Source organism: Lutra lutra, chromosome 7, assembly GCF_902655055.1.
Source record: "Lutra lutra chromosome 7, mLutLut1.2, whole genome shotgun sequence".
NCBI lineage: Eukaryota > Metazoa > Chordata > Mammalia > Carnivora > Mustelidae > Lutra > Lutra lutra.
The window spans coordinates 112,241,203-112,268,220 of record NC_062284.1 but is presented as its reverse complement, the minus strand read 5'-3'; the positions used below and the strand labels follow the sequence as shown (position 1 = coordinate 112,268,220).

General features: G+C 36.7%; 1 protein-coding gene across 9 annotated transcripts in view; it reads right to left on the bottom strand.

The window, feature by feature from the left end:
• FUT8 (fucosyltransferase 8) overlaps positions 1-27,018 on the bottom strand; it is a 391,770-nt gene that overhangs the window by 77,104 nt on the left and 287,648 nt on the right. For all 9 annotated transcript variants that reach the window (XM_047736710.1, XM_047736711.1, XM_047736703.1 and 6 more), the window contains 3 exons: positions 15,207-15,322; positions 14,933-15,095; positions 10,567-10,681 (listed from right to left, as the gene is read on the bottom strand). In XM_047736710.1, coding sequence (XP_047592666.1) covers positions 10,567-10,681; positions 14,933-15,095; positions 15,207-15,322 — 394 coding nt within the window. The remainder of the gene's footprint in view (positions 1-10,566; positions 10,682-14,932; positions 15,096-15,206; positions 15,323-27,018) is intronic.

Below are 27,018 nucleotides of genomic sequence, written 5' to 3'. Positions count from 1 at the left end.
AAGATCCACGTTGTACAGGATTTTTTTTTTCTTGGTACTTAGCAGGAAGAATAGGGTATAATGTGTTTACTCAATCTTATCCAGAAACAGAAGCCTATATTTTAGCTCAACATAGTCTCATTTAATGCACATTTAACTTACTTCTAAAATGCTACTTATTTATTGGAAAACTAATGACTTGGTGGTTCCAGAGGCATTTGCTCATGTAAGTTTCTTTTAAAAATGACAAACCAACCTTTTTTTCAATATAATTTGAATCTTGAGAACACTATGGTACTGTGTCTTCTTATGTAAAAGGAAAATATAACATCTGTTTGAAGAAAAGACCTCTAATAGTGAACATTTAAAAGATTATTCAAAGCCTCTATGGGATGCAGGCTTTGAACGTAGGCAAAACTCCTTATATTTAAAAGCTTTTTCTTAGGGCACAGCTTTATTTCCTTTTTCACCCATTCTACACATAAAAAGGGCAGGGTACTAGGTCTTTTGGTTGCAAGTCAAACATAGTATCTATCCTGCCCCTAAACCTTTAATCATAAGCAGCTCTCTCATTGGGTTTCTGATAACCAACTCTCTTGATTTCTGACAATACCTGCAGCTTCAAGGTATGGTCTCTACTAGCCCTGACACTTTCCAAACCCAGCAAGTACAGCCACTTTAATCACTCCAGGGGAAGAGGATTTATACCAAAATTCAAAATAAAACAAATAAATGAAAAACCCCTCCACACAAACAAACAAAAAAACCATCAACCTCTGAGCAAAGGAAATGTCCAAAGAGCTACATGGCTATTTTACTGGTGGAAGAGTAACCAGAATTCTTTCAACGATCCCAGATAATCTCTGATATGCTTCAATTTGATAAAAGAAATGATGAGGTATACGCATACAAAAGTGTTGGTTTTTATAGATGGTTGGTTTTTACACATCTTGTCTAATAATAAACAATGGTTATACCAATGAAAAGAGAGAGGAATTAAAAAGAAGGTGCCATAGCTCTGTGGAAGATATGAAACAGTTCAGAGAAAACAGTAACAAGCAATGGTAAAAATTAAGACCTGTCTTTATCCATTAAGATGTAGTCAGTAACTCCCTACTTTTCCACATTGAAATCTCTATGTGCTTCTTTTTCTACCTGCATCGCTTTTTTTAAGAGGGAGAGTGCACGCAAGGAGGGGAAGGGAGAAGGGGCAGAGGGAGACAATCTCAAGCAGGCTCCATGCCCAGTGCAAAGCTCTGCGGAGCTCCATGCAGGGCTCACACCATGACCCTGAGATCATGACCTAAACCAAAATCAAGTCAGAGGCTTAACCCACTGAACCACCCAGGTGCCCCTATCTGTCTCTTAGTCTTTCTGGCTATTACAGCCTCTTGTGATAGCATGACAACAAAATCCCAAATATACCAGAAGAACTTTGCTATAGAGGTAAGACAGAAGAAAATTACGAACTTAAAAAAAAAAAAAAAATGCTACTAACTCTCATTCCTTCCTACCTTGAACATATAAGAAATCAAAGATAAAGTAAAATAAAAAGCTTAGATACTTCAATGCCTCTCTAGCAGAACCTGAGATCATTCAGAATAAATCACGATGTGGCCCCAATATTTAAGCAGACATCATTTTGCATCTGAAAGCTTCAAAATCATTAACAGTGTTCTATATCTTAAGGAGATCACTGTGCTCTTAACGATCTAAAGTGACTGCTTCTCAGCCTTTTGGCTAATAGTGATCGAAAGTGAACATGGTCAAAGTCTGTAACAGAGTAGAGTATATTCTTGAGAACCTATGTATACTTCATATCTAGTTCCATGATCTAACCAGTAAAAACCCTTCAACTCATTCATAAATGAAAAAATAACCAATTGGAGTAGGAACTTCAGTATGGGGAAGACAAAGGCACATGCCCAGAAAGCTGGTATCTCAAATACAGATTAGGAGCTCATATACAGCTGAAGGAACAGGAGAAGGAAGCAAAGGAAAATAGAAGGCAAAACATTTAAGAATTATTTCTATTACGGTCTAGGGCACAATTAACAAACTTTTCCTATAAAGGACCATACAGTAAATATGTTTAGCTTTGCAGGCCAGAAAACCTACCACAATTATTTAACTTTGTTACTATAGCCTGAAAATAACCATAGACAGTATTTTAAAAAAATATGCATGGCTTTGTTCCAATAAAATTTTACAAAAACAGCTGAGCTGGATTTGGCCTGAGGGTGGTAGTTTGTTGACTTCTGGTCTAGGCCAGTAAAATCTGTAAACAGATTTTAAACAGGCTGGCAAAAGGAAAGACATTAGACAAGATGGGTAGGAATACATGTTCCTTAAGAATATTGGAACCTATGTCTTATTCTGTTTTGTATTCTGATTTGATGCAAGTTCTGACATCTTTTACCATTAGTGGGATACACAGATTTAGTTCTTCAATAAACCTAGGATCCAATGCCCACATTACTTTCTACTTACGCTGCTAGTGGTATTTTCCTAATGTTCCAGCTGCTAAAATCTTGACTCCTCTTTCTGAAGAGAACATTTACCTCGTCCATAGATAAACTTGAAGGATACCTCTACTGTGCATGGAACAACACTGAAAACTAGATAGGAACAAGTAATATTCATTTCTTACCACCTGTAAAGAAAGATGTTTGATAGATACAATGGGGAAGTCAGGATATGTTTAACATTTCTTCTGTGAAAAATCAGGCTTTCTACTCAACATCTATCTGAATTTTAATCTACTTAGCACATCATTCTACATTCTACCAGCATTAAGTTAAACTTCCTATAATCCAAAGAAAGAAAATCACTTCTCATGACTATTGTTACAATTAAAGACAAAGATAATGACTTTTTGAACATACTTCCCATCGGATTTCCATATTATAATACTACGTCTCTCTTTTTTCTCTTCAGACTTGTTCATTACTGAATAAAGGCTATATTCCTACTGACTTTCGCAAATTTTTAAGTGTTTTCACAACTGAAAATCTCTTATAATAACAGAGAAATCATCTTAAGAGGTAGAAAATATATATATATAGGCAAAGCCACTTCTAGAAACTTCATATTTTATGGTTCTACTCATTCAGTTATCTAAAAGTTATATTCAATTTCCTCTGTTAACTAAGTACATGAGAAATCTAATTGTTTAAGATTTCTGCGGCAAGGTCTTATGTTGCTAATGATGGGCAGATGCGAAAGAGGATATGGCTTCACCAGCCCAGCCAATATTAAAAGCAGCCCTAAAGCTTATATTCAGTTAGTCACCTTCAACAAAGCACTGGGAAAATAAAACAAAACAAAAATAAACAAAATATTGGCTCCTCAAAGTACTTGTTAATGGTGACTATAACGACTTGCAGTTAAGACTCTGCCTCTTCCCCCTGCCATTTACTAGGCAAGTTACACAAACTTCTCTAGGCCTCAATTTATTCTCCTTCATATTGAATATAACAACACCTGCCTCATAAGTTTTGCTTACAACCTAGCAGTACAGAAAGTGTATACAAGGGGCAGCTTACAGACATTATTCATCCTCACAACTTCCTTTAATGTAGCAGAAGATTAAGAAGAAATATCTCTTTCCTTTCACCTTCCAATTAAATGACTTGAATGAGACCTCCAGCTATTTGGATGTTTTATTATCTATTTTCAAATGACTGATCCAGACCTTGAACCCCGTATAACACCAATGTCTCAATTCTCCATAGAGAAAATAAAATCAGTACTAACCTTTCTCAGATGGATTTTTGAAGTGCTATGAGCTGCGCAAATCACACAGTATTTATCCCCCTGATAAATATTTATCACAACTGGCATTTTTGGCTTAGGTAGGTCCCATATATGATGGCATTCCATACAGACCATCCAAGCAGTGTTTAGAAGAGCTACTACAGTACTGTAAGCAATATGAGAACTAGCACACCATTTTCTAGTGTCAGAGCATATCTATATATTTTAATTGATTGTAGAGACATGTAGTTGTATGCTTTTATGACTTATTACTGACTCACATCTAAGACTTATCTGGTCTTAGATTCTTAGTCAGTACTCTGTCCTGAGTTAAGCAATCGGCGGGAAGGGGTGGCGGTGGGAGCACAAGAAGAGTGGGTAGTGAGGCTTACTGAACAGATACCGTTATTGTCTATAGTAACCAGGACTTACACCTAGAGCATGGCAGTCTTACACAAGGCTGTTGGCAGTGAACAGCAGCTGATAATCAATTGTAGGCTGGTCAGTTTGAGAAAGTGCTGCATACTTGAGGGATTAAAGGACAGGGAAGGTCCTAGTCAGAAAGCTGCTTCATAAATAGGGTGAAATTTTAACTGGAGGCAACCTAGTTTTTCTTTGTTATCTATGTCCTTGAGACAGAACCCACTCAATCTTAAATTCTCAGCATCTATACTTTTCATCTAATTTTGCCATATGTCTTTCTCTATTTCAAGCTTCCTAATTACAGTGGTTCTTAGGTAATCTTATGTATGAAGGACATAAGATTCCCTTCTAGTTCAGTGAGAAGGGCTTCCTTAGGGGCAGAGTGGGTTTACTGAAATGTAAGCTGAAGGGACCCTCATTTGAACAGGTCCCTTCAAAGGCCCTGGGAGGAGGAGGGTTTATGTAATGTGTTCACCTGGCCATAAATTTTTGTAAAAATTATAAACTTTGACCACAATGAGTTAAGACAATTGTCTTGTCCCACTTGGAATTCCCTTCCATCTTATTTTCCTGGTGTTGGTGTCAGTATTAGGTGGCAATGAGGTAGCTTTCAGCATTTCTGGGATCCTGTTTGGGAAAATTAAGCTGGGGATTCATTTAGTCTAGATCTACAGGGATATATTTATGTGGTTCAGGATTACTTTGGTGTAGTTATTTTTGTAACATAGTAGATACAGGGCTAAGGGGATATACTACAATTCGATAGGTCCTACTGCACCCAGCATAGGAAGTGTCAGGTAATCAGAGAATTGGGAATCAGTTCTCAATAATGCCTAGTCAACACAGAAGTTCTCTTCTGTCATTAATATCCTCAAAAATGTAGTGTATGCAATTCAAAATGTAGCTAAACAATTATATGTATTATTATTTTTTTTCCTTTTATGGTATCACATGAAATAGAATTTATATGAACTCCTTTGTTTGTATGGCACAAGCTTATAACAGTACCACAGACATGAGATATGTAAAGTTGCAAACTTTATGAGTCACAAATAACAATAAATAAAAAACAACTTCTTTTAGGTCTCTGGGTGGCTCAGTTAGTTAAGCATCTTTGGCTCAGGTCATGATCCTGGGGTCCTGGGATGAAGTCCCACATCAGGCTCCCTGCTCAGTGGGGAGCTTGCTTCTTCCTCTCCTCCCCTCTGGTGCTCTCTTCCACTATCTGTCTCTGTCTCTCTGTCTCTCTCTCTCTCTCTCTCTCAAATAAATAAATAAATAAAATATATATTTTTAAAAACCCCCCAAATAAAAAACAACTTTTTGCATCAACCATGTTAGAGAAAGATCTGATTCAATCTTTCCACTCTCTTTATGGAAAATATTACAAAATCATTGTAAATTCACTTTATAGAAAATCTTATAAATCATAAAGAGTATGAAGCTAAGACACATGGGGAAACAGTATTATAAAGAGTGTCAGGCAATTAATAAGACTTCCAATTTTTCTGGAGTATTGTTGTCATGGTATACATTAACTTTTTAAAATTTGTAATTTGCTGGTATTTCTTTTCTTCATTATAAATAAGTGATCCTCACTAGTCATAGGTTCCATATTTGCAAATTTGCCTACTAGCTAAAATTTGCTTGTAATCTCAAAATCAATACTTGAGGTGCTCTCAGGGTCACTTGTGGGCACATGCAATACAGTGAAAATATGAGCTGCCCAAAGCACATAGTTCTCAGCTGAGGTCAAACAAGGTAGCATTTTGTCTTCTTGTTTTAGCTGTCATACTATGAAAAAGCATCCTTTTTGCAGTCTATACAATGCCATGTTTTTTGCATTTTTGTGCATTTGTGGACAACTTCGCTGTTTAAAATCGCCCCTAAGCATAGTGCTGAAGTGCTGTCTCCATTCTTAAGCACAGGAAAGCTGTGATATCCCTTACTGAAAAAATATGTGTTACATAAGCTTCATTCAAGTCTGACTCGCAGTGCTTTAAGTCATGAGTTAAATGTTAATGAATCAACAACATGTATTATACAAAATATTTTTAAACAGAAACATACATAACACAAGATCATATATTAATTGGTTGACAAAAGAGTTCTGACCAGAGAGATTCACAGGCACCCAGGAGCAGAGGTTCACGAATTCAGTGTTTTTGGTGAATTTATAGAACATAATTGATGCAAATAATGAGAATCTCAACTGTCACTATTTACTTTCATATTTAAGTGTATTTGTATCCCTTTTTATAAAAAGTGTCAAAAACTGTAGAGGTTTCAAGTCCAGCCCCCAAATCTGAATCCACCTCTGGTCAGTAGCCTCCCTCTTCCTTTCATGGGAACGTTGCTACTCCCCAGTTCTCGCCTTGCTGGAATTGAGACCAAGACAATGGAAAATGAACCTCTGGCCTGGGACTTGGTAGTTGGGGTCAAAATCCCCAATTATAACACTATACCTATGTGGAAACCATACCTGTTTTAAGATTTGGAAAATTGGGGGCGCCTGGGTGGCTCAGTGGGTTAATGCCTCTGCCTTCGGCTCAGGTCATGATCTCAGGGTCCTGAGATCGAGCCCCACGTCAGGCTCTCTGCTCAGCGGGGAGCCTGCTTCCCCCCCCCCACTCTCTCTCTCTGCCTGCCTCTCTGCCTCCTTGTGATTTGTCTGTCAAATAAATAATAAAAAATTAAAAAAAAAAGATTTGGAAAATTGTTTCTATAACAACACTGTGTATATTATAACCTAGAGCAGAGTCAAACTATAGTGAAATCTGCCATTTCTTAGGAAAAAAAGAGGCATATTTCCAGAAGTAGAAAACCACTGAGGAAATGGAATAATGTTCAAAAAAAGTAGATGCTAGACTGATATACCTAAATCAAACAAAATCTAATTTAAGTCCAACTTATATTAAAAAAAGTAAGGAGGATAAAATCTTTATTAGGTGTTTCTATCCTCAAAGATCTAATGGTTTGGGGCAGCAGCATCTGGAATGTCATCAGTTGCTTATTTTTTTCTAGGTAATAGATGTTAAGAACCTCACATGCATTCTCTTACATACCTCAACTAAGGAATGATGTTTTAAAAAATCTTTCTCAAACTAATATGACACCTATGTTAACTAACTAGAGCTTTTTTATACCACACCATAAGGCCTTCAACTCGAAAGAGAAAATAATTTTGACAAAGACAACCACGGAACTTTGTCCCATTGATGTCTAGTTGACGTATGTATATTTTTACTTTCTAGTAGCTTTCGTGAAATTGCTTCTCCCAAGTAAAACCAAGGTATAGAATAAATGAATGAAAATCTAAAACTGAGACTAAACTGAGGCTACATGACTAAGTCAAGCATGATTTTCAGGAGACATAATGATATTTGCTCAACTCAAAGGTTTGAAGAGTTGCAAAAAGGTTTACACTTAAAATGAAATTTACTATACATTAAGACAAGGGTTTAATCCAGGTTGTTTTTTTTGACCAGGTCTTGCATTATACCTTAAATAAATCAGAGTTTAGAAAACTGCTTGTTGGTGATAATGAGAACTGATAACAAATTTCATCAGAATGAGTAAAAATCTAGTAAAGCTGAAAATGTTTTCAACTGTCCAAAGCAATCACTGAAATTATAAAATCATCTGAATTATTTATTGGGAATACAATGAGATATTTCAGTGACTAAAATCTCCTGAATAGATTTAAACTATTAAAAACATTTTCTTTATTGTATCTTTCCCCTCCTAGTTAGCTACACATTATTATCATTCTTTATACAACTGCTGCCTGATAGACCAAAGTAGGAGAGTCTTCTAAAATCTCCATTAAGTTCTATGAACTGCTTATTTTTATGTAGACTATAGGTATCAAAGGTCAAAGATTTTTTTCCTTTATCTCCCTTCACAGATTTATTTTCTAGTATACTACTCAGTTTCTAAGCCTGCTGAAGTCTTTCAGAATTTAAGTTACTTAAATAGCCTTTTTACAATATTTCACTTAAAGTAATGGGTTGGGAACAGCAATACATTTGCATACCAAGAAAAGTTGTAAAAGGAAAGAAATGTAATCACTTTTATAAAAATGTGTATAAATAGCTCACCTCATTTGATTACACTCTCTAATCCATTTAGTTAGACCAGTAACAAATCATTCTTTTTTAAGGTAGCTTGTGCTTTTCTAAGCTGAGAATAGAAGTTCCAGTTGGAGAAAGCATTCCTTACAAAAATACGTGTTTAATTTTGTTGGAATGGGAGTAAAGACTCTTAGTCACCTCTATCCAAAGAAGGTAAAGAGTGAATGACTAGCATTATTAATCTCTAACAAATAGTATGTTAAAAATACAGTTCCTGACTTCAAAGAACTTTTGGACTAAATGGCAAAAATGATCAGGAATACATTAAATAATTAAAGAAAACTATTTTTCTGAAATATGTTTTTTCCTACTGAGATTTTCCTCATCCCTTGAATTTTCAAAATCACTTCTTTTTCAGTGGAAAAAAAGAGAAAAGGATGGAAGTAAGCATCTGTTAAATAGCAATATTTGAAACTGAAAGTAAGGTCCAACTGAAATACTGTTTGTTATGCTATAGTTTAAAAGACTGAAAAAGCCAACATGGTTTTAAATTATTAGCGTGATTTACAAGTGAAATTCTTAATACAGAACCACAGAACTAGCACACAGAGGATCAAATCTGCAGTATAAGTAAAAGCACTTGGCCAAGAGGAAAAAATTAACTAAAGCAGGTGGCAGGTACTTGTTATAGTATGTGGAGCTGAACTATGACCAAATCATAGTTTAAATATAACATTTGTTGAGTAAAAATCTAATGAATATGTGGGAATGGAAGAAACTTGGGAACCATAGTTATTTCCATTTTAAATGAGGTTGACAGTTCTGCACCACAGCTGTTTATAGTTCACTGAATGAGGTTCTAGTTGATAGGAGATAATTACCTCTTCCCCACAGGAGGCAAGTGTTTCTCATTCTGCAGACACCTCTGATGAATGGTCATGGGAGTATGAGACCAAGATAGCATGCCAAAATCAGTTTGGTTTTTAATGATCTCTTTAAACACTTGATTTTCTATTTTTTCCTATTTAAGTGTAGGAAAATGTGCACCTTGAAATATAGAGAAGTAGGTCACTGGCTATTATTTTGCTTTTGTTACAAGACACTTAAACCTTAGAAGGAAAGCAGAGTGACTGTACACAGAAAGTATACTAGCAATAGTATTAGAAAACGATGGGCATGGTTTTCAAGTTGCAGCATTTTGAAGTTACTTAACTAATTCATTGCTTATGCCAAGGCTATTCTTTCTTTAAGTTCCCTGTCAGATAACAATGCACCTATCATCCCAGTCACTTCAGCTCTTGCACACACTTGGAAGGGCCTATCAGTTCTACTTCCCAGTCTCAACTTTGTCTCTTCACTTCTGATGCAAACTGCCACATACCTCCGTATTTCTCACCTGCGGGGTGGTCCTCACCTCCTAAAAGATCTCTTTGTTTCTAGTCTCTTCCAATACTAATCCAGTGCAGCCAAAATAATACTCACAGATTAACAGCAGCACCCTCATCATCCCGCTCTTAGGTGTAAAGATCTTTCAAAAGCAGGTTGTGACTCCAAAATGGAAAAAAGCTTATGGCATATTAAGCAAAAAAACAAAATTTAAAAAGTAAATTAATTGTAACAAATATGTAAGATTGGGTATGCATCTTAAAAAGAGCTAGAAGAAAACCCCAAAAGTGAAGAGAATAAATTTAAAAGGGCTGGGACTTGTGGCTGTTTTTTGTTATAATGATGCTTATGAAACAAAATCTTTTAGCAACCACTTGCTGCTTATGCACCAAATACCTTAGACTGCACCCACAGACCTCTGCAACCTGGCTCCCAAACCTACCTTTTCTAGCTTATTTTATACCACTTGTTCACACAACCCAAAACTCCAGACAAGTTAAAAAATCCCATTATTCAATGGGTTTCTGTCCTGTTCTTTCCCAACTATGGACCATTCTTCATACCACATGCTCCAGTTAGTACACACCTTTCAATTTCTATGTGTCTAAATCCTACCCAATTGTCCTTTTCAGCTCAATTCAAATACCTTTTCCACAAAGCTATCTCTGACATCTTCCTCCAATGAGCATTTCATCTGTATGTCTCACATAAAATGTACCACTACCGACTTTGCATTGTGGGGTGTGTGTGTGTGTGTAAGAAGTAGCTCCTTTAAGGCAGGGGCTTTGTTTTAGCCATCTTTGTATTGCACTGAAGACATAACATAGGATCTTTCTGAATAAATATGTAAAATGAGTAAATACTTAAAAAAAAAAAGGGCCAGAAAGACTAAAACCAACAGCAACTCTTAGTCTTATTATGATTTTATTTCTTTACCTAATTTTCTCACCTGAAGATATGTTATTCTCCTCTGGACCAGCTCTGTCAGATCTTTGGCCTCTTTTTCCCGCCAATCACCCGCTCCATCTGTTTGACTGAGGTAGTATAGATCCGTCATTATAGACCTATAAAACAAACAACATTTGGAAATCTAACTTATTTGTACTTCATCATAGGATTACACAAAATTATAAGACGAGAATCAAATTCTTCATAAAGATTGATGTTCACACTGATACTGGTTCTCATCCTTTATTTTCCTTCTTTTTTTTTTTTTGGTTCTTTTAATTTTTTTAATAATTTCTATCCATGTTCTCAGTATGATGAAACATTTTTATCATAGCTTCCTTTACATCTTAAAGTATATTTGGCTTTTGTTCTTAAAACATATTTATAAAGGCAAATTTGACGTCATTGTTACATTTTATATCTATCTCACAGATTTTTCTCTTTTCTTTTCCTTTTCTTTTATTTTTTTGAAATTCAACCATTAGTCCATAACATTCAAGACTCATTCCTATAGTAAATTTTCACTGTTGACAGAAACATATTGTTTTCCCCCAGGCGGGTCAGCTGCACTTATTTTCCAACAAAGAGCACTATAGATTTCAGGGGAAGTAGAAACTCATAGCAAAGAAACAGGTAAAGTAACATAAGGGAGAGAAATAAGTTGGTGCCAGTACTTGGATACTACATTTTTGTTCTGTCATTTCTTTGCCCCTCCTAAATTATCTCTTCATACATAAACACTATGTCAGAATAAAAGATGAGAGAAAAATTCTGACGTAACTGTTAAACAATGGTCCAAAGCAAAGTTCAGCAAACATTTTTTGATAAAGGGCCAGACAGTAAATGTTTCAGGATCTGTGGGCTCTTTTGCTGTTGTCGCAGGAAAGCTGCCATAGACAATAAGTAAATGAATGCATGTGCCTGTTTTCTAATAAAACTTTATTCACAAATATGGGCTATGGCACAAAGTTGGATCTTTGGGAGATGAGGGTAGAACGCTTATGAATGGGATTAGTGCTCTTATAAAAGACCCCACAGAACTCCCTAGCCCCTTCTACCATGTGAGGACACAGTGAGAAGGCGCTGTCCATGATAAAGAAAGCAGGTTCTCACCAGACACCAAATCTGGACTTAATCTTGGACTTCCCTGGCTCCATAACTGTGAGAAATGTTTCTGTTGTTTACAAGCTATGCAGTCTTAGGTATTTTGTTATAGCAGCCCGAACAGACTAGACATTGCTATTTACACTACAATGCCTCAGAGCTGTTTCAGAGCTTTTACCTTGTGTATGAAGAGTATCTACATTCCAGTTTAAAATAAATCTCAATCAGGTCACATCTCAAAGAACTTAAGGTTTTCCTTCATTCCTTCTTGCGTGTATGTGTGTGTGTGTGTGCATGAAATAAAAAAACAAAGAACAGCTTTGAAGGTTCATAAAACTTAACTTTTCAAGAATGAAAATATCAACTCCTTGACCATTCAAAGACTAGTGGCATCTACCCTATAAAGAGAGTGAAAACACTGCTATTGTGCTATAATAGCTATGATCAGCAATTCTGATCAAATAAATCTATAAGCTATTAACCTACTAATCTTCCCCATAACCAGATATTTCACCCCTTATCTGAGTCGAAGTCCTTTCCTTTGCTACACAATCCCCTATACACAGCATCAGTCAGTCAATCAGTGCAATTAGCCATAAATATCATTTATCATTGGGAAACATTTCACGTCAGTCTTACCAAAGCTGCTTTATATATATTATTGATAATGAGATGATGCAGACCAGGCCCAAGCAATGAGAATGCTGCTTCACCAGATGATTTCTTAATAATTTCAGCCAACTAAACTGAGGAAGAGTCCATCAGCCCTGTAAGCCCTCCTTCTCCTTCAGTTTGGAGTTTAATAATTGCTATAATCTAAAATCAGAAAGAAGTAGCTCCAGGAACTATTTCATGAACATTGGTGTCTGGCAATATATAAGAAATGCAAAAAGAACCAAAGCAACAGTGATTAAGTTAAGTATGTCTCTGGGCAACCTAAGACGGTGCTAAGGCAGAATTTTCCATGCTATCCCCAGGGGTTGAGGGACAGATATGTATAGTAAGAAATCCAAGCACTGAACCTACACTAGTACACATATAATAAAATCACTATGACAAAAATAATCACTCTTGGGGCGCCTGGGTGGCTCAGTGGGTTAAGCCGCTGCCTTCGGCTCAGGTCATGATCCCAGGTCCTGGGTTCGAGCCCCACATCGGGCTTTCTGCTCAGCAGGGAGTCTGCCTCCTCCTCTCTCTCTCTGCCTGCTTCTCTGCCTACTTGTGATTTCTCTCTGTCAAATAAATAAAATCTTTAAAAAAAAAAAATAATCACTCTTAACTTAATCTCCTTCTCACTATTTCAAAGAGGCCACAATCAATTCATGCTCAATGATGTCAAAAGCAGCAGGTAAATTTGACTGTATTACTATGAAGTGTGGTAATATACAATTGCTAGAATGAAATCATCACTTGAAAATCTAGTTTGGCAGTATCTTATAAATTAAAGAGACACTCAATATATGACTCACGTAGCCTGCTCTAGATATTTAATCCAAAAGCAATGAAAACATGTTTCTGCAAAAACATGCATGTTAATGTTTGTAGTGGCTTTACACATAATCACCAGAAACAAACAAACAACCCATATGTCCTTCAAATGGTGAATGGATAAACTATCGGTGGTATATCTATACAGTGGGATATTACTCAGCAATAAAAAGAATGAACTACGAATACACAAAACAACATGGGTGAATCTCAGACGCATAAGCCGAGTGAAAGAAACCACACTCAAAAGCTACATAACATAATGACTGCATTTACACAAAGTTCTAGAAAAGACAAAATTATAGGTACAAGAAACAGACCTAATGACTGACAAGGACTGGGGCTGGGAAGGTGCCTTTTTTGTTTTTAGTGAAATATTATTATTATTTAACCTATACTAAAAGGTAGTATCAAGAATCATAACATATTTAAAATAAAATTCAACTTACCAAAAATTTAACATTCATTTAATTCAACTTTGGGCCCAATACTTTTTATATTTGTACATTTGTACATATTTTTCCATTTCTACATAGTCACAAAATATATGCACAAAATAATTCTTTAAATAATAATTTTAATTTAGAAAAGATCTGAAGATTAAATTCTCAAGTACTTTAATCACTCAAACTTTAAAATTAAACACTAGGAATTCAAAATTCTCCACACAGTCTATCCAACTCAAATCCTCTTCAGATCTACATTTTCCTCAATAAGCAAAGCACAGAAGCATACAGCTCCAATTAGCAGAATCATGATGCCCAGAATTGTAGAGAAGCAATAAGCATGGAATTAGTCAGCACTTGGTCTAATGGTCTAAGTATGGCTAAAACTTTCAAAGGGACTGCTGAATGCCTCTTGAAATTTATGCTTACTTCTGTAGATTAATGCTAAAATGATTCCAATAAACTGATGCATTTTATTTGTAATTTCACTTAAAACAGCAAAACAGTATTTCAAACTCCATACAGTATTGCTAATGATGTTAATATATATGAATCTTTTGGTTGTGGAGTAATTCTTTTCTTCTTCACAGTGGTAGGTTGTGTTAATACAACAATTTTTCTTTTACTGTTCACTAATAAGACAGTAATTGCCATTGGAATCCTACTGGGAATATAGACTTGTATATATAATAGGCCTAAGGACAGGTTTCATTTTATTTATAATGATTCTCAGATACACTGTGTTCTGAATGAATACACCACTACCAAAATGTTTTCTTTTCTATGGAAGATAAACTGCATATTTTCAGGAATGTGTAAACAGGAGAAATAAATTTAACAGGAAATTTCAGATTCTTCTTTCTAGCAACTAAGTAGAAAAATAATTAAAAGATTGCACATTTTTATCAAAAACCTGTTAACCTTTAATTAGAAATCCCAAAAAGGTGCTATTTTAAAGTTTTTAATGTTTGAATTAGAAACCTAACTGCCAGCCTCAGTATGAGTTCCAATGCACTGTAATGTAAAAACTACATACTCCAATTATTGATTGTGTATAAGGAAATTCATAGGAAGATATTTTAATGTATTACTGGCTGACACTCTACCTTCAGAGTTTACTTAGGGTTTACATAAAGATTTCTAGAAATACATTTTAAATCTTTTCCAGTGATATGTTTTAGTCAATAAGTACATTTGGGAGTTACTGTCCTTGAAACCTCAGGTACTCTTCTCCTAAATATGGTAGAGAAATTAACAAAAGTTCCAGTTTATATTCTTAGATTATAATCTTTACCAAAGCCCAAATTAAATGTAAAAAAAGAACAGCACCTTTCATGATGTCCCAAATCTGACAGAAATTCATCTGCATGTCTTTGGAGTACACTTCCTTCTAAATTCTTTAATTTCTTCAATTCACTCTGTAGAAAAAACCAGAGCTCTTTAGCTCCATTTTCAATCCTCCTCCTTAGGATTTCATGATCCTTCCCCAGACCTGCAGTCAAAGAATAAATAGTATCAATATTCCCAACATTTTGATAAAGAACATTTTTAATTGTGGTAATATCAATATATTAAAGAGGAAAAACCCTGTATAATCACCTACCATTTCTAGTTTGCTTCTTATAATTTTCAATCTGTTCTTTGGCCTTCAAAAGCTGTTCTTCTAAAGCACGAACTCTTCCTGAAGCTGGCCCCTGATCAATGGGACCTTCTGGTATCCTGTAGTTAGAAAAAGAAAATGTAAATATTTAGCTTATAAATAATGCAACAAAATTAATGCTTACTTGGCTATAACATACTTATCAGTAACTCTAAAAGTCACAAACCATATATTAGAAATACAAAATAAAATTTTCCCTCCAAAGGTGTAGGATAAGGCATAAACAATGGAATGATACTGAACAAAAACAGAAAAAAATAATCTAGCACAGAGATCTATGATCTTCTAGGAATAAAGGAATCTTTAGAACTGTGTCCTCTTACTGATTTGTTCTATCACATTGATTGATTTGTAAATGTTGAACCACCCTTGCATCCCAGGAATAAATCCCACCTGGTCATGGTAGATAATCTTTTTAATGTATTGTTGGATCCTCCTATTAGCTAGGATCTTGTTGAGAATCTTGGTATCCATACTCATCAGGGATATTGGTCTGAAATTCTCCTTTTTGATGGGTCTTTGCCTGGTTGGGGATCAGGGTAATGCTGGCTTCATAGAAAGAGTCTGAAAGTTTTCCTTCTCTTTCCATTTTTTGAAACAGCTTCAGAAGAATAGGTATTATTAAATACAGAAAGAGAAATTAGAAAATCAATTCCATTTATGACAGCACCAAGAACCATAAGATACCTGGGAATAAACCTAACCAAACAGGTATAGGATCTGTACTCAAGGAACTATAGAACACTCATGAAAGAAATTGAAGAAGACACAAAAAGATGGAAAAGTATTCCATGCTCATGGATCGGAAGAATAAACATTGTTAAAATGTCTATACTGCCTAAAGCAATCTATATTTTCAAAGCCATCCCAATCAAAATTCCACCGATATTTTTCAAAGAGCTGGAACAAACAACCCTAAAATTTGTATGAAACCAGAAGAGACCCCAAATTGCTAAGGAAATGTTGAAAAAGAAAAACAAAACTGGGGGCATCATGTTGCCTGATTTCAAGCTTTACTACAAAGCTGTGATCACCAAGATAGCATGGTACTGGCACAAAAACAGACACATTGACCAGTGGAACAGAGTAGAGAGCCCAGATATTGACCTGTAACTCTATGGTCAACTAATCTTTGACAAAGCAGGAGAAAATATACAGTAGAAAAAAGACAGTCTCTTCAATAAATGGTGCTGGGAAAACTGGACAGCTATGTATAGAAGAATGAAACTCAACCATTCTCTTATACCATACAAAGATAAACTCGAAATGGATAAAAGATTTCAACGTGAGGCATCTATCAAAATCTTAGAGGAGAACATAGTAACCTCTTCAACATCGGCCACAGCAACTTCTTTCAAGATATGTCTCCAAAGGCAAAGGAAACAAAAGCAAAAATGAACTTTTGGGACATCATCAAGATCAAAAGCTTCTGCACAGCAAAGGAAACAGTCAACAAAACAAAGAGGCAACCTACAGAATGGGAGAAGGTATTTGCAAATGACACTGGAGACAAAGGGCTGATATCCAAGATCTATAAAGAAGTCCTCAAATTCTACACACACAAAACAGATAATCACGTCAAAAAATGGGCAGAAGACATGAAAAGACACTTCCCCAATGAACACATACAAATGGCGAACAGACACATGAAAACATGTTCATCATCATTAGTTACAAGGGAGATTCAAATCAAAACCACATTGAGATACCACCTTATACCAGTTAGAATTGCCCAAATCAATAAGACAGGAAACAACAAGTGTTGGAGAGGATATGGAGAAAGGGGAACCCTCTTACACTATTGGTGGGAATGCAAGTTGGTGAAGCCACTTTGGAAAACAGTGTGGAGATTCCTTAAGAGATTAAAAATAGAGCTACCCTATGACCCTGCAATTGCACTACTGGGTATTTACCCCAAAGATACAGATACAGTGCAAAGAAGGGCCATTTGTACCCCAATGTTCATAGCAGCAATGGCCACGGTCGTCAACCTGTAGAAAGAGCCAAGATGCCCTTCAACAGATGAATGGATAAAGAAGATATGGTCCATGTATACAATGGAGTATTATGCCTCCATCAGAAAGATGAATACCCAACTTTTGTATCAATATGGATGGGACTGGAGGAGATTATGCTGAGTGAAATAAATCAAGCAGAGAGAGTCAATTATCATATGGTTTCAGTTACTTGTGGAGCATAAGGAATAACATGGAGGACATTGGGAGAAGGAGAGAAGTGATTTGGGGGAAATTGGAGGGGGAGACAAATCATGAGAGACTGTGGACTCTGAGAAACAAACTGAGGGTTTTAGAGGGGAGGAGAGACGGGGGACGGGTGAGCCTGGTGGTGGGTATTATGGAGGGCACACATTGCATCGAGCACTGGGTGTGGTACATAAATAATGAATCTTGGAACACTGAAAAAAATTAATTAAAAAAAAAAAAGAACTGTGTCCTAAAAACTCTCATCATATTACTTAGAAAAACACCATCAGTAGCAAAGTGATCAATTCTTCATTAGTGTCAAGAGCAGTAAAGGTGAAGGTGAGGCTGACAAAAAGGCTGAAGGAAAACAAGAAAGCATGTATCTGAACATGTGCCTGTGTTCAAATAGCAAATACAAATTACTTCTGAATTAATCACAATATCAGGCTATGTACATCTGTGCTCTAATTCATGAACTCATGATCTTAGGTTACTAAGTATTGGTTTTATAGAATAGTAAGACAAGGGGCACCTGGGTGGCTCAGTGGGTTAAGCCGCTGCCTTCGGCTCAGGTCATGATACCAGGGTCCTGGGATCGAGCCCCGCATCGGGCTCTCTGCTCAGCAGGGAGCCTGCTTCCCTTCCTCTCTCTCTGCTTGCCTCTGCCTACTTGTGATCTCTGTCAAATAAATAAATAAAATCTTAAAAAAAAAAAAAAAGAATAGTAAGACAAGACTAGGAGATGAAGTATATTGGCGGGGGGGGGGGGACTGAAGATTAATGTCCTGTTTGTTTCTATCAGAAATAAAAAGTATCAGTCAATAAAATAAAATGTTGGAACATAGTATAGGAACTCCAGGATCTCTTGTTTATATTATTAACCTATCTGTACAACTTCCAAACAAGACTTGTTTCTAACATGTTTTGTTTTTATATGACTTTGGCAATATTCTGTACTCCATTTTGGCCATAAAAGACATCTACATCCCAATCCTGGAACCTATAAATGCTACCTTATATGGCAAAAGAAACTTTAAATATGTGATTAATTAGGTTAAGGATATTGAGATGAGGGAAATAGTCTTGGATTAGCCAGGTGGGTCCTAACTGTAATCACAAAGGTTCTTTGTGGGATGCAGAGGGAAATTCTACTGCAGAAGAGACGATGGTGTGGCTATTAGCTTTAAAGATGGAGGATGGGGTCATGAGCAACAGACACAAGGAATGCAACTTTAGAAGCTGGGAAAAGCAAGAAAACAGATTCTCCCCTAGGGCTTCCTGGAGGAAATACGGCCCTGCTGACATTTTGGTTTGGGCTTAGTAAAACTCATTTCAGATTTCTGTCTCCCAAACTGTAAGAGAATAAATTACTATTGTTCTGAGCCATAAAGATTGTGGTATTTGCTATAGCAGCAATAGAAAACTAACACACATACACATATCCATCTATCCATCCATCCTTCTGTATATATACATTTGCATAATTATTGTGAAGATTAAACAATGGCTGAGTTTTCTTACAAAATCTGTAAAAGTACTTAGCATAATTTTGGCAGTACACTATCAGGACTACTGTATCTGCGCTTAGTCATTTTAGAGATGAGCTGTAATTTCAAAATATCTGGGGTTATCTATTCTTATCACAATCATTTTAAGGAAATAATTTTTATTTCTATTTACTTTATCTTTTTTAAAAGATTTTATTTATTTGTCAGAGAGAGAAAGAGAGAGAGGCAGAGGGAGAAGTAGGCTCCCCACTGAGCAAGAAGCCTGATGTAGGACTTCATCCCAGAACCCTGGGATCATGACCTGAGCTAAAGGCAGACAATTAACCACCTGAGCCACCCAGGTGTCCCAAAGGAAACAATTTTTAAAATATACTTGGCAGCACTTAAATTCAGATGTCAATTCAGTCCTTTGGTGCAAAGACTCCAATATAGATTTTTTATACCTTTTTGAACACTTTTTATATAGCAGAGGAAATCAAATTAACTATTACTTACCTATACCACTTCAGAATACCTGTTTAGTAAAGAAACTCTTGGTATAGCTCTACCAGAGGAAATGAGGTATTCTGTAATTGTATGCATTAACATTGAACAACAGTGTGAAAAATAACCATTCTCTAATCATGAGTATCCCAGGCTACAAAATTTGAATTACAAAGCCTTCATTTGTATACATACAAAGTGAATAATGATAAAATAAATAGAGTTGTTAGGTGCACAATTACCCCATTTATAAGCTCAAATGTGCATACATCCATAAATGAGGCATTTCCTGGTATTTAGTTTTTAAAATTTGCCTCTTAATCTCTTTCTGAATTAAGACGGCTGAATTCTAGGAAATAATTTGAAAACAGAATAAAACTACTACCTCTTGGGATTTATTCTGACAGCAATATGCCATAGGACAAGAATGTCCTTTTCCAGAACATACCTTAATGATAGAAAATTTCAGACAATACAAAGATAAGTCTAGGTTTTCCTTTTCATCTCATTTCTTCATATATTGATGGAAAAGCATTAGTGTAAAATAGGCAGGAAAAAGGAGCATAAAATCATTTCAGCAGATTTCCATTAAGTACTAAATCCAATCTAATTTTAATAAAACATACATGAACTAGTAATTTATATAACATTATAATATGCAATATTGTAATCCAACTGTGGATAAACTGTAGATAAAAGCAACGGAGAAGCCAATGTAAAAAAAAATTACACAATAAGGACTATTCTTTCCAAAACCCATCCAGAAAAGAGTCAGTCTACAAGGATATTATCTGAATATTTGGGATTTGAGGGTTTTCTTTTGTTTGTATGTTTGTTTCAAATCATACTTACCATGCAAAAGATAGAGAACATATTCTGGCCAAGATGAATTAACAGAGATTAAATTTACCATAAGGCCATAAACTGAAAACCCAGACAAAATATATGAAACAATGGTTTAATAAGACTGGAATCAGGAGACAGACACTAGAGAGATGGCAAAATAGGTGGTTCCCAACTTTAGTCCCCTTCAGGGAAAGGGCAACTAATAACTATCTATAGACAAGATATTTGTGAAGATCCCACTTGGCCCACAAAAACTGAGAAAAACCTCATTAGAATAAGGTAAGAGGAGCAGTTTCACTTTGACTGCATTGCTCCTCCTCCAAGACAGTGCAATGCTACACAAGGGGCTCCCCCGGTCCTAGTTTCTCCAGTGAGAAAAGGAAGAATTCGAGGTGGACATCAAGCTTCCCTAGCATCCCTGATGTCTCCTGGGAGCTCCACTTAAGAAATGTCTCACAGAGGGCTGCCTGGGTGGCTCAGAGGGTTGAGCCTATGCCTTCAGCTCAGGTCATGATCTCAGGGTCCTGGGATTGAGTCCTGCATCGGGCTCTTTGCTAGGCGGGGAGCCTGCTTCCTCCTCCCTCTCTCTCTCTCTCTCTCTCTCTGCTTGTCTCTCTGCCTACTTGTGATCTCTCTCTGTCAAATAAATAAAATCTTAAAAAAAAAAAAAAAAGAAAGAAATGCCTCATGGAGACTACTGGGAGAATCAGTCACAGATAGAAGCCACTCATAGCAACAAGTATGCAGATCTTGGCCAACTGTATTCCTGTTAGTTGTGGGGCCTGAACAGATTCCTGACCCTGGATCCAATTATGTGCAGAGCTGAGTCAGTGCCTCCAACTGGCCAGGGAGCTTCAATGGGGGTTCTGCTTTGTTTGGGTCCCCAGTCAAAGGGATACCTCAGTGAGGAGCCCCACCTACACAAGAAGCAAGTCAGCAGCCCTGATCAAATGCTGAGCATAGGCTCCAGCCCCACTGCAGGAAGCCTGCCCTAAGCTGCTAGGCCTATGCAGCACATCCTATCACCCACTAAAGCAGAGAAACAAGTCACTGGCCACACCGAACTGCTGGGCATAGTCTCCAGCCCCACCCAACAGGGAAGCCTGACCAAAGATACCAGGTAGCCATGGGTAGCATATAACACATCCTATGGCCTGCCTATGCAGTGAAGCAAGTCAGTAGTCCCATCAAACTGCTAAGTAGAGCCTCCATAGCCTCCAGCAGCTCCTGACTGGGAATCCTGGCCAGTGATTCCAGGCACCACAGAGCCCATTCTACAGTTCCGTTCTGGTAGGGTGCCAACCCCAGCAGCACCCCCCTGCTGTGAGCATAGCTTCCAGCCCTGCCTCATAAGCTTGCCCAGCCAGAGCCCCTAGTCAGTTCTGGAGCTCAAACTGACAGCTCTCTCCAGCAGCACAAACAGCCTATAGTCCCATCCAGCTGCTGGGAATAGCTTGCAGACTCACCCAGACAGAATGCAGAGCCAGTCACCCCACCTAATCACAACACAGCCTGTGGCTCTACCAGATCAGTGAGCCCAGAAGGTAACCCTGCCTGACCAGGGAGCACAGCCTCCAGTCCCATCCAACTGTGGGGTATAGCTGGCAGTCCTTTCCAACTAGGAAGCCCAACAAGAGGCACTGTCTAATAGCAGAGCACAGCCAGTAGCCTCCTCCATCGTAGAGCCTAGCCGGCAGCCTCATCCAACTTGGGGTACAGCCTACAGCCCCATCTGATCAAGAAGCACAGCCTGAGTTCCCATCTGTTTGCAAAACCTTGTGTATGGCCTTATTTGGATGTAGACTCCCAGCCAGTGGCACCATCAAGCCACGGGGTGCAGCTTGGAGACTCCAATCGACTAGAGGCAAATTCGGAGTTCAGCATGTGGCCTTGCCCAATCGCAGAGTGCACCAGCAATACCACCTTGCCAGGAAACATAACCTGCAACCTCCAACCATGTGTGATTGCAAAGCCCAGCAAGTAGCTCTGCCTGCATACAGATACAAACCAGCGGTTATGCTTGAATGCAGAGTCCGGCGATCAGACCCACCTGACTACAAAACAGTGGCCGTTACCCCAACCAATGTCAGAGCACAGACATCGGCCCCACCCAACTAGAGACCCTGAGAGCAAGCACTGTTTGCCAGAAGCTGCTAGCAGCTGTCTACAGAACCCTCCCCTGAGCTCAATGGTGAAGGTCTTTCTTTCCCTGCCAAAGCAAACCTACAGAGGCTGGAAAAGAAACTGCTTCCTCAAATGAGCAAATACCAACATAAGAATATAAGGATTATGAAGAATCAAGTAAACATGACACCATCAAAACAAACTAATAAAGCTCCAAAAAACGAACCTTTAGAAATAAAGATCTAAAAAAAAAATAAATTTTAAACAGGATCATTAACTATTTAAGAAGGAATTCAGAACAATCCTTTTAAAGGAATTTGGAAACTACTAAATAATACAGATAGGTAACTAAACAAAATTAGGAAAACAGTACATGAACAAAAACAGGAGGTTCAACAATGAAAAAGAAACCATAAAAAAACCCCAAAAAACAAAAAAGCAATTCTAGAGCTGGAAAATACAATAACTAAGCTGAAGAATTCAACAGAGAGCTTCAACAATAGATCTGACCAAGTAGCAGAAAAAATTAGTGAATCTGAAGCAGGTCATTTGAAATTATCCAGTCAAAGGAGGAAGAAGAAAAATTTTAGAAAGTGAAAAAGACTATGAATTATGGGATTCCATAAGAGGAACAATCTATAATTATTGGAGTACCAGAAAGATAAGAGGAGAAAGGGGAAGAAAACTTATTTAAAGACATGACTTCCCAAATCTGGTGAGAGATGTGGACATCTAAGTTCATGCAGCCTGAAAGTCCCTGAAAAGTTTCAATCCCCCACCAAATCTTCTCTCAGGCACACTATAATAAAACTATCTAAAATCAAAGACAGAAAATTTTAAAAGCAGCAAGAGAAAAAAAAATTCTCACATACGATGGAACCTCCATGAGGCTATCAATCACTTTCTCAGCAGAAATCTTACAAGTACGAAGAGAGTGGGATAATATATTCAAAGTGCTGTAAGGAAAATACTACCAACCAAGAACACTTTATCTGACAAAGCTGTCCTTCAAAAATGAAGTAGAGATAAAGAATTTCCAAGAGTACCAGAAGTTGAGGGAGGACATCACCACCAGAACAGCCTTATAAGAAATGCTTAAAGAAGTTTCTTTAAGTTGAAATGAAAAGATACTAATTAGTAACATAAAAACATATAAAAAAATTTAAAACACAGTAGTAAAGTATATAACCAAATTCAGAATACTATAGTACTGTAATATGGTAGTGTTTTAATCATTTCATTCTGGTATTAAAGTTAAAAGACAAACTATAATTACAATTATTTGTTAACCCCTATACAACATAAAAAGATATAATTGTGACATCAAAACATAAAATGTGCAGAGAGAGTAAAAGGGTAGAGGTTTATTTGAATGATCCAAGTTAGGTTGTAATCAGCTTAAAATAGACTGTTATAAGTTATTTCATGTAACTCTCATGGTAACCACAAAACAAGAACCAACAGTAGATGCACAAAAGATAAAGAGAACAGAAATCAAAGAATACTACCAAGTAAAATCATCAATTACAAAGGAAGATAGCAAGAGAGGAAGAAAGAGGGGGAAAAACTACAAAACATTCACAAAATAATATGATGGCATTAGTGCTTACCTACCAATAAGTACTTTTTTTTTTAAATTTTATTTTTTATAAACATATATTTTTATCCACAGGGGTACAGGTCTGTGAATCGCCAGGTTTACACACTTCACAGCACTCACCATAGCACATACCCTCCCCAATATCCATAACCCCACCCCACCTCTCCCAACCCCCCTCCCCCCATCAACCCTCAGTTTGTTTTGTGAGATTAAGAGCCACTTATGGTTTGTCTCCCTCCCAATCCCATCTTGTTACATTTATTCTTCTCCTACCCCCTCAACCCCCCATGTTGCATCTCCTCTCCCTCATATCAGGGAGATCATATGATAGTTGTCTTTCTCCGATTGACTTATTTCGCTAAGCATGATCCCCTCTAGTTCCATCCACGTCGTCGCAAATGGCAAGATTTCATTTCTTTTGATGGCTGCATAGTATTCCATTGTGTATATATACCACATCTTCTTTATCCATTCGTCTGTTGATGGACATCTAGGTTCTTTCCATAGTTTGGCTATTGTGGACATTGCTGCTACCAATAAGTACTTTAAATGTAAATGGAGGGAGTGCCTGAGTGGCTCAGTTGTTAAGCATCTGCCTTCTGCTCAGGTCATGATCCCACGATCCTGGGACTGAGTCCCACATCAGGCTCCCATCAGGCTCTCTGCTCAGTTCCCTGCTTCTCCCTCTCACACTCCCCCTGCTTGTGTTCCCTCTCTCTCTCATTGTCTCTCTCCATCAAATAAATAAATAAAATTTAAAAAATTGTAAATGGATTAAATTCTCCAATCAAAAGGAACAGAGAGGCTGAACAGCTGAAAAAACAAGATCTAGGTATATAATGCTTGTAATAGTTACATCAGCTTTAAGAACACATATAGGCTTCCAGTGAAAGAATGAAAAATGATATTCCAAGAAAATGGTAACCAAAAGAGAGCAGGGGTAACTATTCTTATATCTGACAAAATAGACTTTAAGTCAAAAACTGTAACAAAACACAAAAGAAGTTCATTATAGAATGATAAAGACATCAGTCTTCAAACAATATATATCAATTTTAAACATGTATGTACCTCACATTAGAGCACCTAAATATATTAACCAACTATTATCAGATCTGAAGGAAGAAACAGACAATAATAGCAGGTTCCACTACTATTGTGGGGATCCCACCTCCAACAATGGACTGATCATCCAAACATAAAATTAATAAGGAAATACTGGATTTGAACTATACTTTAGACAAAATTGACCTCGCAGACATATACAACATTCCAACCAACAGCAGCAGAATATACATTCAAGTAGATATGGAAGATTCTCCAGGACAGATCATATTTTAGGTCACAAGAAATGTCTTAGCAAATTTAGAAGACTGTAATCAGACCAAGTCTCTTTTTTGACCAAATGGTATGGAACTAGAACTAGGTAACAGGAGAAAAAAATGGAAAATCCACAAATATGTAGAAATTAAAAAACCACACTCCTGAGCAAAAAATGGGCCAAAGAAAAAAAATCAAAAAGGAAATAAAAAAAAAAAATCTTGAAGCAAATGAAAATGGAAAACCAACATACCAAAACATAGGGGATACAGAAAAGCAGATCTAAGACAGAAGTTGATAGTGATAAATACTTATATTAACAAATGAGACATTCAAATAAACAATCTAAATTTATATTTTAAGGAAATGGAAAAAGAATACACAAACTCCAAATAAGCAGAAGGAAGGAAATAAAAATATGAGCAAAAAGAAAATGAAATGGATTAGAGGAAAATAATAAGACAGCTTAATGAAACTAAAAGTTGGTTTTTTGAAAAGATAAACAAAACTGGTAAACCTTTACCTAGATTTATCAAGAAAAAAAAAGACAAAAAAAAAAGAGGTTTTTCAGGGCTCTTTGCAAGGGGACTTGGCACGAAGTTGTAGCAAACCAAGAGCTACAGTTTCCATTTTGTCTTCTGCTTCATGATGTTTCCCACATGCTCTAAAATGTCTCTAAGCACTCAGCAAACAATGGCAAGACAGAGCTACCAGAAAGGGACACCTGATTTCCACACCAAATGTGGCACTTTCTGTGTTGCCAAACAGGCATATACAGCAACACAAATTGGAATAGAATGGAACCTGTCTCCTGTTGGCACATTCAACCCAAAGGAATGGAGAGATCAGTAATCACCCCAGCTGGTATAATACGGAATTGCTTTAAAATCAACTCATAATTGATGACAAGTAAAAGTACTGTGGACCAATTAAAATACGGCATGACTGAAGAAATAAACTACATTTGAAACCTTAAAAACAATCAGAGATGAAAGAGAAGACAGTACAACTGGTACCACAGAAATTCAAAGAATTGTAAGAGACTATTAGGAATAATTATATGCCAACAAATTGGACCACCTAGGAGAAATGAGTAAATTCCTAAAAACATACAATCTATCAAGAAATAAAAAAAATCTGAAAAACAATCTGAGGGTTTTGAAGGGGCAGGGAGTGGGAGGTTGGGGGAGCCAGGTGGTGGGTATTATGGAGGCACGTATTGCATGGAGCACTGGGTGTGGTGCATAAACAATGAATTCTGTTATGCTGAAAAGAAATTAAAAAAAAAAAAAGAAATAAAAAAATCTGAATATATAAATAATGAGTAAGAAGATTGAGCAAGCAACCAAAAATCTCCCAACAAAGAAAAGTTCAATACCAAATGGCTTCAAGGCCAAATTCTAAAAAACATTAAAAAAAAAAAAAAAGTTAATGCCAATCCTTTTCAAACTGTTCCAGAAAACTGAAGGGAACACTTCCAAATTCATTTTGCAAGGCCAGCATTACCCTGCTACCAGAGCCAGATAAGGATACTACAAGAAAAGAAAACTACAAGCCAATATCCCTGATGTATATAGATGAAAAAATTCTCAACAAAATACTAGCAAACCAAATTAAACAGCAAATTAAGAGAATCATATACCATGATCAAATGGGATTCATTTCTAGGA